The 20,016-nt window shown below is 39.8% G+C and overlaps 1 protein-coding gene across 8 annotated transcripts in view; it reads right to left on the minus strand.

Annotated features, from left to right (window-relative positions):
* Positions 1–20,016, minus strand: part of LOC131463183 (rho GTPase-activating protein 42) — an 88,932-nt gene that overhangs the window by 49,515 nt on the left and 19,401 nt on the right. For all 8 annotated transcript variants that reach the window (XM_058634934.1, XM_058634941.1, XM_058634933.1 and 5 more), the window contains exons 2-3: positions 13,979–14,074; positions 10,407–10,468 (exon numbers count right to left, since the gene is read on the minus strand). In XM_058634934.1, coding sequence (XP_058490917.1) covers positions 10,407–10,468; positions 13,979–14,074 — 158 coding nt within the window. The remainder of the gene's footprint in view (positions 1–10,406; positions 10,469–13,978; positions 14,075–20,016) is intronic.

The raw sequence follows: 20,016 nt of genomic DNA on the forward strand, positions 1-20,016 counted from the left end.
TCCAGCAGCAGCAGCAGCAGCAGCAGCAGCAGCAGCAGCAGCAGCAGCAGCAGCAGCAGCAGCAGCAGCAGCAGCAGCAGGCTGGAACACACTTTATAACATTTGGTTTCACTTCTGTGGCACGGATAAATTATGTGAAAGTGTATGTGTTTAAAGGCTTTTGAGGAAAAAATGTAAACCAGAGGAAAACCCTCATCAGGGGAAATAAAAGCAACACAAAGCTACAAGTCAGCACTTAAGGTACCACGAGGGTTTTTGTTCGTCTCGCAGAGGAGCAGGCAAAGGAAAACAGAATTACACGATGCATTTTGTGCTTATTACAGAGTGAAAAATAATGATGTTGCCGCTCGTTGAATCTCCAGCCTGTCAGGGATTTGCCAGAAGGCTCTGAAGTATAAGTGCTTGCCTACTACAGCTTGTTTTACAAGTTTGGTTCTCCAATTCAAAACTAAGAGAAGTAAAAAAACCAAAAAAACAGACACTAAATATTTAAACGTGATTTGTTTAATGTAAAGTTTGTTACGTTCATTATAAGAGAAAAGCAGGGCTTTTCCATATTGATGAATTTTTGCAGATGAAGTAGCTGAACTAAGCTTCATGTTTCCATAACTTGTAGTTGTGTAAACTATTTTGGCCAGCGTCATTTTCTTTTTTTTCCACACAAGACTGGCAAACTGTCCAGAGTGGACCCTGAGGAACTTACATACAGCCAGACTTCTTTACCTCCTGATGGCTTTTCAAATAAATACAGATTTTCAGACACTTTCAAACTGGCTTTATGTTCTGGAACCTAAAATTCCATTTTACAGTATATGGAATCTATGGATGAGAAAACAACCATGCTCAGAAGTCTTTTGAAAATAGTTATCCTTGGACACGGGACGTGCAAAACTAATTTGCAAAGTGTTTTTTTCCAAATTAAAATGATACTATTTGAGGATTATGAACACATCTTCAATATACGCTGTAGGCAACTGGACTTGCCCACGGCTACAGTATCTACTGAAGGTGACCATGACCTGGACAGATGAAAAAACTTCACAGAAATGATTATAAACACAAACAGAAGTCAGAAGAAATTCTGTCTAAACTAAGAAACTTGATTTCTTTTGTTCACTAACCCTAAGGACTGTGCCACTGCTAACCTGACCAGAGCACAAAGAAAGGTCTGTGCCTGGCTGAAATGTGGCTTCTTGCCCTCTGGCAGTGAAAACTAGACTTCCCATTCAATCGCAGAAGAGGAATAGGAAATGTCAACTGTGTTGTCTGGGAAACAAAATGCAATGTTTGTCTAGTATGTTGCACAATTTCAACGACCTGATGTGTTTTTAAGACTAATGAATGTAGACCATGTAGTACCTATTTTCACCTATAGCTCAATCTGTGTTAGATGTTTATCATCAGCGCATGATGGCATTTTATCCTTTATAGCGCTTCTATTTTTTATATTTTATAGCTCTAATGTCCATAGATCAAGAGTGTATCCGTGTATTTTATCTTTGATAATTGCTCTTTATTTTTATAGACTCTTGTAAGCCCATAAATATGGGCCACCTTTCAGTGTGTGACCAAAAACTGGATATAAATAATAGATGCATTCTCTGGGAAAAGAGGTACATTTGTATGTAAGTCTATGCAGAGTATGCTGAAATGATCATAAATAAAACAAATGTGCATATTCTAACATTATATGTCCTCTCTATTTTGTCTAAGAATGTATAAAAAAGGATTTTTGACTCATCATATTTATAACCGTAACATCTGGTCTGTGATTTTCGATGAATTTTCTGACTTTGTAAACAGGTGGTTTGGAGTACTTTCTCAAAACAGGCCATGAATAAATATCAGTCAACAACAACAATAAAACCATTTACCGATTTTAGTGTTATTCGAGGCCCAAATGATCATTAAAGTGAACGTGATTGAAGATAATTGTTCCAAAGTTGTACTTAAGTGCCACAATTAGATTTAGCAAAACTGTGTGCAGTAAATTAGTTTCAATGTAACAAAAAGCACCTCCTTTCCCCTCTCTTCAAAGAAACAGAAAAAAAACAACAACAGGAAAACATTATCTGTTTTACAGCGCAGCCATAAAAGGCTCCCCTCCCATGGGGATATGACCGGCACTCCAAAAGCCACAACATGAGGGCACTGCCCTTCCACTCCGAAATGCCATCCATGCTTAGCGGCGCTGAACCTTCTCAAACCATGCAGAACTCAAACCACTTTCACTGTTTCTTTAACGCGGCTGAGAGGGTTATCAGAAGACAGAATTACAGCAGAAATCTTTTCCTCAAAAGATTGAACGGGGGTCTTCTCATGGAACACTTGTGTAGTAAGCCAATCACACAGGAACAAGCAAATAGATTTCAGGCCTGGCCACGCGCCAAGCCAGCAAACAATAAAAGGCTTCATGCTTGACGAGGCCTGCTCATATCGGGCTACTGGTGTCTCCAGTGCAACAGAGTCACCTTGAATATACAGTGTGCAAGTTCACATTCCACAAGGAGAAGGCGTCTCACTTCGAGGTATACAGGTCTTCTCTTCATATGTTTTGAAATTCTGAGCTTCACTAACTCTCATCAGTCGGTGTCCCGTCTATTTTTAGTTCACATATTCACTCCAGATGTGAAAGGTGAGTGAGTGAGAGGGGGAGGAAGGAGGGAGAGTCGGGGGTTTCATTTCAGGACCTGCTGCAGATGAAAGTTCACACCCACTCAATGTATAGCAGCAGCACACTCCACTCGTTCAGACAGATTTCATACATTTTAGCGAGCATATGTTCATTTGAGACAAGCTTTCAAATTACTCAAGAGACCAGAATGAAACCTTCTGGTTATCTGCACATTCCTGCTGTTTTTTTTCTTCTTCTGTCAACCAGATGCACACAGTGTGTGTGGATGTGGAAAACACTGGGCTCTCTCGTATGACAGTAAGTGAATGGTTCATCATAAATAAATGAGCGAAAAAAGACCTTTTTGCCCCCTATATGAAACCATGACAGACAGCTCAATATGCCTACAGGGCACCTCTCTTACTGGAACTCTCACACACACACTCTTCACGCTGTCACCGGTTTTCATGTTTGTGGCTCAAAACGAGACAGTGATGTTCCATTTTCCTGATGCAGCTGACAAAAACCAGTGTGAAACATATGGAAGAACTTCATTGACGAATTCATGCTGGCAGATAACAGGTCAGACAAAACTGTAGCACAAAGCACTTTGAGTGGTCATCAAGACTTACATACATGTACGTGTAAATCATCTTCAGAATTGTAGGACAGATGTTATTGATTTAAAACGCCAACTGTGTTGTCCTGCCTCACAATTGTTTCATTTACTTTGTGGATTCCAACAGTCACAAAGCATTAAAACATCTCTTAATATTAGGGATGGGAATCGGTATCAGCCAGTACCAGGTAGTGGTTAGCACGCTTGCCTTTGCGATGATGCTCATGTGGAGGATAAAGTGGTAGAAAATGGATGGATGGATCGTGTGTGAATTATATGTGAGGAAGAGGAGGATGATGAGGGAGCAAATAATCTTATTGGGAATAAATCTGCCTCCTGACACGTTGGTAACACGTTGGTGATAATGGTGTTACTTTAAGAACTCAATATTTTCTCAGGTACTTGGTATAAAAAGTTTGCGTAAAACTGGTGTAGAGTGCAGTTTGGGTCACATTTTCCTGCCCACACCAGACCTATTGAAAAACATACACAGAGCAAATATAAAAAGGTGCCGCACAAACTGACCTCACGCTAACCAAACCAGAATACAATTTCAAAATTTGTCTGAACCTGGTCCGTCTTGTCAGGTTTTGTCCAGTCCCAAGTGGGTTTAGGTCAGATACCCATGCTTCACTGTGCTCTCCTCCTGTTTTTAAATGAATGTTGTGTACAGTTTTTTTTCTTCTTCACAGAATAAATGTCAAACACAGCCACCCTGCTATGACTTTGTTGAAGCCGACTGAAACTGTCTCAAATCTGATGAATGCATCGCAGACATGACTCACTGTGGCGCAAACACAAGTCATGAAAGGGAACATTACCCTCAAATCTCCGTCCTTTCATTCTTCCTGGAGTCTAAACAATTAGCGCGTTGCCACCCGACACATCTTTTATGAATGAATTATTTCACAGCGGAGGAAAGATGCATCAGTTGTGTATCTGGCAGCATCAAACAGTTTGCACACTTTGAAAAAACAGGGGGGTTAGAAGCTGCAACACTGATTTAATGACTAGTGTCAGAAACAATAAGCCCACAATGGATTTGTCCCTTTTTAAAGAACTATTGAGCTCCGTGCCCTTTGTTAACAAAAAAGAAGAAGATAAAAATACGTATAGTATCTGACAACAAACTTCATCAAAAAATTCCTGAACATCACACAGCTTGAATCACCGAAGGCATTTCGGCTCGCGATTTAATTTGACACCACTCCATCTCACTTGACCAACATGACTCATTGGAGCTGTTTATCGCCGTTCTTCGATATCTGTAAATTACAGGGCACGTAGACTGGAGCTGGAAAGGTTACCTCTGAGTGTTTATCAATCAATATAATTGAGCAGCGCACAATATATTTAGACTGTGAATTAAGTAAACACTTGAGGTCCATTTTGTATTCAGTCTGGAGGCATATGAAGCCTGCTTTTTTCCAATATATCACAACTGAAGTACGACGTTAACTTTATGCTCATTAAATTCCCAACTACAGCAAGCTATTACAGTATTTCAAAAAACTGCTCACTGAGTGAATCCCCATTAGGATTAATATGTATGAAGTGGTAAATTCCAAAATAACAATAGGAGGCCTGAGGAATAAACGCATAATGAACACAAAAAAACTATGTAGGAGGCTTTTGAGCTATGTTAGCGGCCTCCGTTTTGTAGCGTCGTGGACTGCATGCATATTCATAAAAAGTTCCCAGGTCAATAAATTACGGTGGCCTGGAAGTGCAAACCAATATTAAAAAACATTAAACACTTTTACAAACCCTGAAAAACCCGGAAGAGATAAGTGAGTGGTCATTTCTTTTCTTTATTTTAAAATTTTCTGTAAGACACATAATAGTCAACGTACTATTTAACATAAAAACTGCCAAGACAAGGCTTGCGGAATGGCATTAAAACATTTACTGTATTTTACAGATTTAACTGATACAGTGAACATTATGGCAAATGATTGATCTAAGAAAATAGTAATAAGCCGAAGCTCTTATTTTGAAAGCCATGTTGAATGGAAGTGGACGTGGTGCTAAGAATGGCTGAATGACTATTATATATGGGGTGTGACCCCACCTTTTGCCCTATGTCAGCTGAGATTGGCACAGCATCCTGCGCGACCCTCATGTGGAGGATGAAGCGGTACAAGACTGACAGACGGATGCACTCATTGAACATAAAATCAATATAAATCCAGGGAGCCTCATTATCTCGATGGTCATAAGAGGGTTAAAGAGGCTTTTTATTATGGTTAGAGTACGGTTAGTGCTAAGGTGGCTGTGTTTTGAAAACTGAATGACACCCAGATTGAGAAACTGAGACATCACAATGTGAATGCATCAGTCACCGCCTTCACAACCTGCAAACTCTCTCGGAAACTCTGTGCACACAGCCTGTTTCTTCAAAAATGAGCAAAATAAGCCCCAGCACATACAGCATTTTATTAGGGTGATGCCAGTTTTAACAGTTGTCCACCTCCCACTGAAGCGAGTCATCAGCAGTTTTTCGTTTGCTTATGTGAGCAGCAAAAAGCAGTAAACATCAGCGTCATCTGCTCAGAAAACTTCACCGAGTCGTTCTTTCATATTAATTTACATATAAGACTTGCTGCCTCGCTGGCACTCGTTCTCCGAGAGATTTGAAAAACATTCACGGGGAGAAGAAGCTTCGACTTCTCTGTCGCAAACATGAACAGCAGCTCAAAAGTCCCGACATCAGAGGTGTCTTTCAATATGTATAATTGTAGGGATCTGAAGAGACTGAAGACCATGGTGAATAAACAAATGACGCAAGCTGAAGGCTTTTTAAGCAAGTAGAGAGGAACGGAGCAGGGTCTGTGTACTCTGAACAGGGTTTTTTTTGTTAATTCGATCAAAGCTAGATGAAGTGCACGTGTGACGAAATAGCCCCTTTGATTTATTAAGTTTACTCCTATTAAAGTGCTTGCATGCATGTTGTTGTTGTCACACGCGTTCAGCCGTGGTGTCATTTGATTTCTACTATCCTGCGATTCGTTTTTTTTGCTTCTTTGAAATTTGAAGCTGAACAGATATGAGGTGTATTTGTCCTCTTTCAGGTCCTATTATTTGTGGAGACAAATTCTGCCAAGTGTAAATAAAACTGTTATGTTCTGTTGGTGGTTTTTGTACCAAAATCGTTCCTGATTATCTTTAACAGCCATCAAATTCATTCATTTATTCATTCATTCATTCATTGCACCACTTCACCACACTGGCACAATGGCACAAATACGGCAGTGTGTCTGGACAGTGAGAGCAAAGCAGCGGGTTCAGTGGTGCATCAAACTTTTTAATAGGTTGGGGAGTTACTTTGGTTCAATGTAGAGCTAACTAGGTACTTTTTGCTTCTGGCCCATAAAGTCCCTTAAAATGCTTCTGTTCAGGCAGCAAAGTGGCGTTGCTATTGCTGCTGCGAGTGCTGTAAACAAAAAATGAAGAGCTTGACATAATGTTAACAGCAAATGACCAACAACCTGAACGACCATAGGAGTTATTATCGTGAAAGTGAAGACGTGCCCCAATGCTGGAATGCTCTTTTCTTGTCATGGTGACGATAAAAAACGTAATTAAGCTTGTGTCATCGTCACAGCTTGCCTGATATGAAACAATTCCTAAATCTGAACCTGCAAACAGTTGCAGCAACAACCTCTGCCCAAGCTGCTCAGTTTCCCACAGCGTCAACCCTGTCTTTCGTGTTTAAATCTGGATCTGTGTTTGGATCATCATCAGATTCTCATCGTTTCTTCGTTGGACCATAGCGTACACGTTAACAAAAATCTGTCCTTAGGACCAATGCTTTCAGACATGCACTGAAGGCAGTTACGCAGCTCACAGTCAAAGAAAAACAAACGCACACAAAAAGACAAAATGCAGCTAAAAACGTAAATCTTCTTGGCGGAGGTAAACATTTGGTTCCTGTCAGATAAAGTCAGGTAACCTTATCACAGTCTTGGTTGAGTTTTCACCCTCTAGTGTGGTAAATCGTTCCTTGGGGTTAGATGAGTGCAAAGACATTTGTCTTCTAAATACTGCATTTCTCATTAATAATTACTGTCGTCCTATACTCCACAGGCTCCTCCTCAATAGTGGTCACATCCACGAAAAGTTGTACAAACTTAAACACACAACCAGGCAATTCTGATTAACCAACCCTGATGAATTACGCTTATTTGCACTCTGAATATTTAAGATACAGCAGATGATAATGCTCCACACTGGGTTCACGTTTATTGCCAAATTAAAATGTATTCAAAAGACTATTTGTAATGAAATAAAATCAAATTAGATTGAAAACAAATTCTATTCATAATTAGCCTGATTATCAGATGGACATGGCTGCCACTGGAGAAGCAATTCAAAAATATTACCAGAACATCAGGAGGAAAAAGCTTAGAATAATGCCAAATAAAGTTTATAATGACATTTAAATGGACGTGTCTGTGCTTTAGAAGCTGTTGCCGTCACACAGTAAACCCTGAGAAATTTGGGTCTGGGAATTGTTCAGAGTTTGTAGCAGGAGATCGTCTGCGTCAGACGTGTTTATAAGAGAAATTCCCACATGGGTCACACATGCAGGAGGCAGGTCAGGTGCTCATTCGCTGGCTTTAAACTTTTCCTGAGATTTTCTTGGTATTCTCACCTGGGTTCACTCGGAATAGTACCTCAAATTTAGCTACGGAGCTGGTTGGATACGTTTGTGAAGATGAATGGCACAAATTGAGTGCCATTTGTGAACTTTTGCATACATCCATACAATTTCAGGACAATGACTTCAGTGCATGTCTGAAAGCACTGTTCCTTAACATCCCATCTTTCCCAGGTAACAATGTTAGGTTCCCACAAATTTCAGGGAATGTTACTTTATGGATGCGGGAACGTTCCCCCAAAGTTCCCCCCTAGATTCTCCTGGTTGCCATGGAAAGTTTTCCTAAAGTTCTCCCTAACTTTTGTCACAACTTATTATACAACTTTTAGAGAAGGTTCTCTAAAGGTTGTATAAAGGTTGTGGCAAAAGTGGTTATGGGAACGTTCTCTAAAGGTTCCCAGAATGTTCCCCTAACATTAGTTTTTGGTTGCACATTTGGTTCCCAGAACGTTACTTTGTCACAACCTTCATACAACCTTTAGAGAACATTCTCTAAAAGGTTCCCAGAACGTTCTCGTAACCACTTTTGTCACAACCTTTAGAGAACGTTCCCGCAACCACTTTCTTTACAACCTTTATACAACCTTTCGAGAACGTTCTCTAAAGGTTCCCAGAACGTTCCCCTAACATGTTCTTGGTTGCACATTTGGTTCCCAGAACGTTACTTTGTCACAACCTTCATACAACCTTTAGAGAACGTTCTCTAAAAGGTTCCCATTAAAGGCCTATCCCAAATAAATGCTCACATCCATGTAGACCAGGAGAAAATATGTGTAAAAAACATTTGACAGCTCCTTCATACTGAATAAAATCACTTAAAAAAAGGCTGAGGTCATTACAAAACCATAGTCTGCAAACTTTCACATGATTGTGTAAATCATGTGGACTAAGCAAACGCCTGACTTGAGGCACTTGTCAGTTACACCCTGTAAAAATTTCTGCTTTAACAAATCAAATGTCAAGAAAAGGCCCTTAGTTTTTTTTAGAGAAAAAAGCTCAGAAAGTTGTACAGTGAACTCTAAAGCTGGAAAGCCCAAAAGAAGTAAGAAGAAAACAAGTTTTTCATTTTCCAAGGTTGAATATTAGGTTTTAAGGCTTTGACATTTAAAAAATTACGTAGAAATACTTTTAAATAGGGAAATAAATACATCCAGTGTCCATATTATATCAACAAAACACAAGGTCCTGTGTACAGTATGATATTAGATAGTTTCCCTCTCTCAGTTTGTTCAGTATACATTTTAGCTTGGCTTTATTATTGTGGCACACAGTATCTCACAGCTGAGAATGGATGCTGAGGAATAAAAACTCAAAAGTGGCAGGATCCACGCCTCTGTTGATGCCTCTAGTTGGAAAACATGAGGGTACAAACTTACATGTACTATTGTATTTACCAAATCTCATCACACCATTCCAAATTAATTAATACACTGGCACACCACATAAACCAATTTAATATCTCGAAAGTCAGGCCAATTGTGGCAGCAATTTATTTACACGTAAAACAATCCTCCAAAATGAGCCAATTCTGCAGCACTCTCGTACTCGTGTGGGTCGCACGACCTCCACCTTCATCAGCTTCGCCCTTCTTTGTTACGCATGGTTTAACTGCAGACATCCAGCAGCAGTTGGTGGTTTTGTTTTCCAGCCTTTAGTCAGAGCAAAATTGACTGTTGTAAGTGATCTGAGCCGTGGACGATTTAATTGCTGTTGGATAAGTTCCCCTGTCCTCGTACTGTTTGACGTTTTGAACTCATATGAAAGCATTTTTTTGTGTCAGTGGATAATGTTCTGTCCTTTTTACTGTCAATCACCCGACATGTGTTGGATTAAAATGGATTTCGGCCAAGAAAAGGATGACCGTTCACGCTCATACCCACATACATACATTAATTTCATTAGGGGAGAACAAATACTTAGAATTAAATATTGTTTGTGAATTATTAATCCCAAACTGGGTTGGTAACCATAACACTTTTCCATTACAGTACCTGTTTGGTCGTTTTAAAAGTTTGTCTCACTTTTCTGGATAAATTTCACACTTCAGTTCCAAAATAACAGTTGAAAGTAATAATGGAGGCAGCAGAAGACTAATAGCTCTTTCTTTGATATACACAATACACATATGCTGATGCAGATTTTACCCGATACATTTTTTTTAGCCACTTAACAAAAACTAATCACGTAAAGTGTGTTCTTGTGTCTCTTGTCATCAATTCTTAATACAAACCAACCTAAAAAAAAAATACAGAACTGTCAACTTAAGACAAACGGAATTTAGAGCATTAAAATGAAACAAGAAATATGAACCAGACAGTAGATAATTGGTGATTTTTCTTTTTATGATGAGCTTTTCTTTCTTCTTTTTCTATTAAGCTTATAAATAGAGCTGTCCATCAGGGAACAAAACAACAATTGCTTTAATTATTTTTTTTCTCCTCAGTCAAAGCAAATGTTCCTATATATTCTTTTTGTCCCGAATGAGAAAAAGAAAATCAAAAAAGCGTTCTTACCAGGCGTCTTCTTTCTTCTTCCATGGTGCTCAGCAGCTGGGAGAACTCTTTGAATGACTGCGCTGAAAAAGAAAAAAGGGATCATTTCGACAACAACATCGTAATGAAAGCCCCGCGACTGAGCGTTTGGTTGGCGAGTGCATTAACATGTATGATGCATTATGCACAGTATGTTCAACACACACAACACACACACACACACACACACACACACACACAGTGAAACGCCGCTGTGTTTGTCGCATTCAGATGAGCAAAGGAACCAAAACAAAACACAGTGGCTCCGTCGTTAAACATCAGATGTTCCCGGTGCTCCGCGTAGCGCGGTGCTAAAATGTTTATTTGCACTGCAACTTTAGAGCTTTCAGTGCAGCGCATTTTGGGAGCTTATAAAACCACGCGGCTGTCCAACTTAAAACCAAAGGCTTGCCGTAAAAAGAACAAAACAGAACAAGAAGAAGAGGAAGAAGAAAACAATACTTTAACTGATTGCGTTTCTTTACATTTCTTCCCCCTGCTAGGATTTACAATACACCACTCTCAGTGAGACGGATGCAGCGGTGATGGATTTTCGCACCATCTGGGCTTTACTCCCGTAGTTAATATTACATTTTGCGGGGCCCCGTCAAATTCAGCACACAAAACATTGAAGCCTTTCTGCCAGAGAACTGAGCCTTGATAGCTTCACAGCTTCATTAAACTGAGGAGCAGATACAGTGTGGCCTCCCTCGGTCAGCCCCTGCGTCACCCTGTGTCCAGCCATTTAGCAGCGGTCGAGCTGCTCTGCTTGCCAACATAGTAACATCATTATTGTCTGTGACGGCCTGGCGTGGGGACTCATGCATCATCTCAGACACTCTTTTCCCATTTACACACCAAAGCTTTTTAAAGACCAGGGAGCAATGATTTTATGCCAGTGATCCTGCAGGCAGGCTCGCCTCCTATTAAAGCTGCCAGCCCCTTTATCAGGAGCACAAACCTCTCAGGGGGTAAAGGGCACAGCTGGAGCCGCTGATGGGACAAGATTAGACTCCAAAGAAAGGAAATGGGAGTCAAAGCGAGGTTACGGCTTGCATATCATTCACTGGCAAATGGATGGAAGGTAGGAGACCTGATGCATCGCTAAATGATATAACATTTACTACTTCAAAAATGCATGAATAAGGAGGGAAGATTTTATGAAACACATACAGTACGAGGCCTTCTTTTCTACACATCTTTTTCAGTGCATCACTTTTATTTATTTATAAATATTTTATAGGTATAATATTGAATTTCCGCTAGATATTTTCCTCCTGAGCTCATCTACAAAAGCTGCAAACAGTTGTTGGAGACTATAACATTGACCTTCAGAGAGAGGGCTTGGCAACTTTTCTAAAAAATTAAAATCTCTATGGCAACATCAATCTTTGGCCTCCTTGATTCCAAGATAACTGGCATGAAACGTGAATGTCACTGCAAGGAGTCATGGAGTGAAATCAATAAAAGGTCAGGTGAACCTGTCTGGCAACACGCGCGGTATCCTGATGTTACATGGGGAAGTTGGGAGCATCAAAGTGAGATGTACCAATACTGCATCAAGATCATGGCTGGCATTCACGCAGAGGTCTGGCTATGTCAGTCAGAAAGCTCAGTTTCATTGATGACTAGATTGATTTCAACTGGCTGCTGCTTTTTTCTCCCCCGCTCTCAAACAGTAATCAGGGTTTTTCTCTCAGAGACGCTGGATGAACACGAAGAAATGTGTCGATAAAAATGTGAGAACAACTGTAAGAACATACGTCTCTTTAAGAAGATAGTGAAGCTCATTTTTTTTACATGCAGAACAATTTTCCACTAAACAGTTGTAGCACGGCATGGCACAGTTGTTTTCGGTGTACTGAATCATTAGATAAATTAGGATTAGCTCAGTACTTCCTGCACGACCGGAGCACAGACTCCGGCTGAAACAGTCGCTGAATTAAAATACAGCGGAAGGGGTCGTGATTTGGCTCACGATCACCGGCTTTCGGCAGCGCTGTCGCTAAATGCACCAGACTCCTCTGTTAAATATAGAGATTTTAGAAAAATTCTTTGCTCAATGTTGGAGATTAACGCACTTTTTTAGGATTTTTACGTCTTTTTGACTGATTTATAGTTCGACATTGTTTGATTCTTGTGTCGGACGTCAAGCTCAAGAGTCTTCTAGAGATGACACTGACCAATCAGTGGCCGGCAGTCTGTTGACATCACATTTTAGTATCGGCTCAGCTCACTTGGAACCTCGCCAGAGCAGGTACTAAAAAAAAAAAAGTACCAGGTTCTCCCACTAATGGAAAAGCAAAAAAAAGAGTCGAGTCGAGCCGTGCCGAGCCAAGCTACAACTGTATAGTGGAAAAGAGCAAATGTAAAGATATGAGTTGTTAACAATATGTATGATTTACATTTATATATGCAACAATCAAAAGTAAAATAATAACTGCATCCTTTGTGATTTTGCCTGTTGCACTTGGGTTGGGTTTTTAAAAGTTTGTTTTTGTTTGTGTGACAAGTGCAGGTAAAAGCGCACTTGCCAAGGACACTTCATAATCATTCAATTTATGCTTTATCTGTCTGGAAAGAGGCATCACCTATAAAAAATAAAAGCATGCTCATGTTCACTTTTAGACCAGCGGCTGCAAACTGTGATCACAGGGCAGTGACGTGTGCCAACTACATTAGGTGCAAATTTAATTGTTGCATCCTCAGTGGTCTTGTTTGATTTAAACTGCTATTGTCTCCATTACACAACTTTTTTTGGCCCTTTATTGCACAAGTGATTTCCACTGTAAATACTGTGCAGGTCCAGCTTCATTGGAGATCGACACCACTCTCGATAGAACCCCAGGGATGGGGCAGGTTTGCCTGAAATGAAAGCACTCTTAATTCTAATGAAGGCCCAGATTTGATTGCGGATTTTTCTACGAAGCGTAATTAGTCTCATGCACCCCAGCCAATCATACAGCCACTGCAGTGTTATCAGGGAAAAAAAAAAAAGGGACAGTTCATTACGCATTCAGATGAACATTACAGCCTCATATAGAAGAGGTCGATTTCCAGACTATCCCTCACAGATGGACATCATTTCAACGGTCTCCAGCTTCACAGAGCAAGGGATTCAAGCTTGGGATAATGAGCAGTGGAAAAACAAAAGAGCAGGAAGAGGACGACAGACTGGGAGGCCTGCCCATTAGAGCCAGCGAGACCCTCTGTTCAGCTGCTTCCATATTCCTGTAGGAGGATAAGGTTCGCACCTCCATTAATCTCTGACACTAATCACAATTAGTCCCTGTGATCTCTTATAGCCTTGAAAAGATACAGGGGGAGCATCATAAGCAAATCAATAGCATTAATTATACATGCATTGCAGACAACTTTTAAGATCTATACTCGAAGCCAAATCCAATTCCAAGAACTCCCAGAGATTCTGATAAAGCGTTTGCCCCTCAACTGTTTTCTCTACTGAGAAAGTGCAAGAATATAATAATACTATATTTTAAACCAACAGTTGTGAAACGCAGGACATTTTCTCCTCCAAACGAAACGGAACTTACCAATGTTCACCTCGTCATCCGTCTCCGCATCGCCTATGCACTCAAACTGGAATTCCTGCAAGGACTGGGAGAACTTCTGGACAGCGGCCGAAAGATCTGGAAGAGCAGAGGAATCGAGAAGACGACATTAACACACAGGTGACTCACAGTGAAGATGTACGAGTAACACACGGCAAACGCGACGTCTCCTCCTTCCGTCCTATATGCATTAACAAAAAAAAAAAAGGAAATTGATATCATCTAATGATTCAGGCCTCATAATGTTGCTAGCACATCGAGGTATCCGTAGCATCATCAGTCATCTACAGTCAATCAGGGAAACGATGTAGCATACACTTAGACTTAAGTATTTGCCATCCAAACTATCATTTATGAGCATGACATTAAAGTTCCACACACAGACTTAATATTTCCAATCTTACGCTCTCACATACGAACATGTCAAATTACCTCGACTGCGTCACTCGCACTCTGTTCTATGGCAGTATAAACCCCCTACAACCCACCTGGTTATATATATGTATTTCATTTCATCAAGAAAACGGTCAGCGTGAGAGATCTCACTCTCCTCAGCAATGAAGTATTCCACTTGTTCGTGCTAAATCCGTCCTGATAACAGTAACTTGCAAGGGAGATATCATTCCAATTTGTTTTATGACATGTCTGAGAGAAGATGAATGGTGCATACGATCACCAATACACTCGAATACATTATAGTATATACAGGAGTGTCTTCAAATAAAATGTTTTATGACAAATGGAGGATACATATATATATATATTACCATAATGTAAGGATATTACAAGAACAATTACTACGTGCACAACCTATAAACCTTCAGTTTTCGTGTTAGGAAAACAAATTAGAGGGATTCAAAGGGACAATTGTCCGCCTGCTTCTGGGTGCAGGAGAGGAAAAGAAAGCACTTTTATGATCCGCTGACTGACCAATTCCATGCCCACTGACATTCATACAACAGCAGGTCTATGAGTGAGTGCAAAATCTGCTATATTTACTTCATCACTTTGCCATTAATCATCGTACACAGATCGGTCCGGTGGAATTAAGTCCAGCTGAGCCGCCTAACCTTTGTGTCAAAATGATATAGCACACATCGTGAGTGGGGCGGGACAAAAAAAAAAGAAAAAGAAAAATTCCAAATTCAGATACGACCATGCGGCAAAATTTATTTCTGTTTACTGCATTCCAGGATGTGAGGAAGTGCTGTCCTAATATTTCCAGTGACATTTGACAACCTCCAGAGAAAACACTTCAGCCTTTCCTAGTTCATAAAGTTACAGCTGATAAAAAAGCAAGTACTGACTTTTATTTAAATATTCAGTGGAAAGAAATTGGTATCTGGTATCACAGGCTCGGAAGTATTTTCCAGTTATAAATTTATATGTGACAGTTCACTTTTAATGACTTTTAACAACTCTGTAGAACACAATTCTTCCTCAGGGTATTAACCCTTGGCGGGTTTTTGTCATGGCAATCTCAACAGTCTCACATCTCTTCAACTACGTTCAGATCAAGCGACTCACATCATTTAGTATTATTTTCATTGAAACATTAAGTGATTCTTTGTGCCCTATAAAGACTGGGGAATCGGCATTGTGGAAGAGGCATCGTGAAACATCAGTGCAGTGACAAAAACTGTGCCACAACAAAAGGCCCCAACAAGATCTCCTGGGTCAAGCATTCAGATCCACACCATATATTTATAGACCAACCCCCATCTGACCTTGAAATTTCATTGTGCAATTTCGGTTGTATAATGACAATAAAGATCATTTCATAACATGTATTGTGGACAAGTTTGCCTTGGCCTCCGGTACCAACACGGGGGAATCATAATCCATCCTTCCACAACTTCCACAAACTTCAAGTAATGAATTTTTCACTTCATGGACATTGAGGAACATTCCAAGTCATAAAGATGCAGGAACAACTAGCCCATGCACTTTTGTTACTACTATGATGGATAATCGCAATTCCCTATTATCCAGCTGCTCCACCTATAGTCTGTAAAGTCTCTCCAGTTCATAATTTACAGCAAATCTAATCAAAAATATTAATAGTAATGACATGAGATATCCTATCGAAGGATATAAAGGTACAGTATTTAAAGAGGACACAGAGGGGTAATGCTCTAAACAAAACTATTAATTCATCAATAAATAAAAGAAAAAAGCAGTTTAATACATAACAACTCTTCAAAATAACAGATAATGGCACCACAGGTTATATTCTGTAGAGTTGTGAACTTACATTAGGCAAAATGTACACTCTTTAACTCCATAGAACTCCATATTTCTATTCGAGATAACAGACGGTGTCATTTTGTACACATGACATCATCTGCTTTACCCGTCTGCTATAACCTCATGGTCAACCCCCCTTTTAAACCTCAAAATGGAGGAGTTAATGTGTGTATTACTCATCTCCACTGAAGCTGTTCCCGTTAGGTGCAAATGTACAGCAGGAATGAGAAGTTATTAAGACAGCATCACAATTCCCACGATCCTTTCTGCTAACATCATCAAACGAGGCCTTCCATTATTTTAGTTTTGAATGAGAGGTCCCCGGCAGAAGAAATTACACACTGTGCCTTACGAAATTAAGCATCACAATTAGTTTACAATGGTGTTAATGAAAAGCATGTTCATACAGATACTGTAGATGCTCATCAGAGATTGCCTTTTGTTAATCTGTTAATCTTGGAAACAGAAGGGCACTGCACCATATTACATTTTTGGAACAAATAACTACATTTACTGTACTTTGTTCACTTGGCTAGTCAGCAGAACACTCCCTATGGGAACATGCAGTACATACATTTGCAACATACTCAGATAAGCAGTTATATAGCAGATATGATGGCGCTAAACCAGAAAATATGGAGTAATACGTTATTTTTTCTTGGATTTTGTAAAAAAGGACCTGCAACCAAACAACACTACATCACCATTTTACACAATTACCCCTACGAAAAGCCACACTACCACAATTAGGTTATTTCTACTGTACTGCAGTGCAGTAACAGTAAGATAAAATGATAAAAAAAAACCTATAAAACAGTGCAAGTAAAAAGTGCAACAGTGATTAAAGTCTTGCAACTAAAAAAAAGGTGCTTTTAGTATTCCGTTTATGACTATTCTGTTGTTTAACAGCTTGGGGTAAGAACCTGTTCTGCATCCTGGTGTGTGGGAGCAAAATCCTGTGATGTCTGCCAGAGGGGAGCAATTTCCTCGAGTCTCCAAAAGGAGACTTTAAAGGAAGACTTGAAAAGTTTCCTTTCTTTTAAAGTGCCTTTAGAGCGATGAAAAATATCTCCTCTGACTTTGTCACCCCACAGGAAAATGTGCTGCTAACCACCTTGCCAAATTTGAATGATTAACAGCCGCCAAAATTCAGCAACATTCTCTGCTATGAAACGCTGGGGGCGTGTCTGCTGCAGGAGGGGGGCACACAGACACACACGCTGGCTTTGCATTCTTTATGTGGACACTCACACACATAATGCATTCCATAGCCCCTTACTCTTACCTTAACCACCACAAGTAAATATCTAACCCACACCTAAAACCATGTCTTTCGACCAGCCAATAATGTCATCACAAGGTCAAAACGTCTTCCCAAAGATAGGTTTGCTTGACAATTGGTCCACACAGCCTACTAGATCATCGGTGAAAGTTGCTGGTCATTGAAACAGGGAAAGCTCATTTCAGGCCCATAATTATGTAAAACTGAAATGCTATATTAGTGTTTGTATTTACAGTGTATATGTATGCATGAAAATGGTCTATATCGCCGAGCAAATGACACACAATAACCAGCTATTTGTCTACAGACTTCCCTCGCAAAATTCAAAACTGGTTCTGCCTTTCAGACAGTTCCTCCAATCATCATGCAGAAGCACAGCATCCACGCCTGCCCACTGCTCCATTGACTCCGAGAGAAGCTGAGCTTCCCTGGAAGTGAACTTTTTTCCACATTTGTCATCCGTGATAAACAGCTGATTCTGACGCGCTCTAGTGCACGTTAAGTTTTTGAAATGTAAATACAACACAGTACATTTGACAACATTTAAGAGGAAGCTTCCCTTGTTGTCTTAGAGTAATTGCCACTGAAAGACATGCACACACAGGTAAACGTTGCTGTTCATCAGTGTTTGTACAGAATACCAACATTAAAGCCCCAGTGTCAAACCTCATGTTGAATAAACATGTACAGTTGCGTCATTTCCATCATTTTGGTCACAGTTAAACCACTGTACACAGACACAGGTGCTGATTTCTCTCCCTCTCTACCAACACAAAGGCACTAGTATAAGAGCAGGTGCAGTTACTCACACATGAACAGGGTTTTTATGTCATCACAGCATTTTTGAAGAGCGTTGTACTAGCTATGGCTACAGTGTGTCATCAAAGCAATGTTCTCAGCCACTTTTTGTAACATATATAATATGTGAAGAGGAGAAATTCTGCATCTGTTTTACACACTTAAAGGTTACAGTTGGACCACTCTTGCTGTCTTTGTCCAAACACTGAGCCCTCTTACATCATTTCCTTTACATATCATGAAAAACAACACTGCTCAGGTATTTTATATATATACTGTAAATGTCACAGAGCATCAGTGGATGTTGGTAACAAGATTATATCATGTAGTGTGCCGGTTAAACCAATGGGAAAATCAGTTGATGTTTGCCCTTTACCCATCAGAAATCTGCGTTCATGTTTGACAAGATTAAAGCCTTTCTGTTACAGAATAAATGATATGGAAAAATGTCTTGGCTGCCAGAAATATACCATTATTTTTGAATGATTACGGGTGATCAAAAGTAGGGATGGGAATCGGTATTGGTCAGTATCAAATGTAGCATCCGATACAACCCAAAAATCCTATATATATCGCATGCTTTACTATGCACTGACTGTAAAAAGCACAGTTACACAGTTGGAGAATGATGTCTCTGAAATGACTCAGCACAAATGTGTTGTTAACAGCTTCACAGTTCATAAATGGTCTAAAATGATTGTATCGGAATAATGTCGGTAGATACTCAAGTTTTTGGACAGAATAAAGTCCATCCCTAATCATACTGTATGTTTACATTTCCCATAAAAAAATAATCTTCCCAGTTCTCTACAGTTTTTGTTTGTTTTTATTAAGTTCATTAAAATGGATAAAGTGGTAGACGACAAATTAGTTTACGGTAATTATTGATATTCACATAGGAGACATCACACTGCCTTAAAAAAAACCATGAGCCATTAGTTTCCAAAGATTCATAATGGTTTCTAGTGTGGACGCCGGTTTTCCCTTAAATTTCACCAATTTTAACTTTCATCCCATTGATTGATTTTTTGTCAATCAACTTGAGTCATGGCCGTGGAGAAGAAGTCCGCTGAAGGTGTAAATCATTATATTACAATGCAGCAATCACGGGCAAATAACGGCACCCTCGCTGCTGAATTGATCCTAATATGATTCAACATCAGAAGGAATTGATTCATGCTATGAATACACTTAAATTCTATGGAGTTCAGTGTGCTTTCATCCTGCCGTCTGAGCCACGGGCTGCTGAGACGAAAACTCTGCATCTGTGAAGCAGGGAATGTTTGGGAAGTGGAATCGGACTTCGACGTTCTCTTAATTTGCTCTGCACGCACTGCCTCACACGCAAATATTAGAGGAGCAGCCTCTTACCTGATACGGTCTATGTAAACAAATGAGTAGGTTTTTATATCGTGAAGCACTGCTGCCTCATCTAAAAACTCCCACCTTACTTCTCTATTACACAAGACAAACAGACACACACAAATACTTAACCTAACCACCTCATCATCAGCAAGACAAATATTGATTTCAGTTGATTAATGTGCTTTTATTTCTTTACACCAATGGTTCTCAAACTGTGGTACGCAAGTTTACTCTAGTGGTACTTGGAGGAAAATCTGAAAACCAGGACATGTGATCGGAGTGGAGCTGAGGAATTTTGACTCGAGTGCGTAGAAAATTAAACAAATAA

Source organism: Solea solea, chromosome 7 (genome assembly GCF_958295425.1).
Source record: "Solea solea chromosome 7, fSolSol10.1, whole genome shotgun sequence".
In the NCBI taxonomy this organism is placed as follows: domain Eukaryota; kingdom Metazoa; phylum Chordata; class Actinopteri; order Pleuronectiformes; family Soleidae; genus Solea; species Solea solea.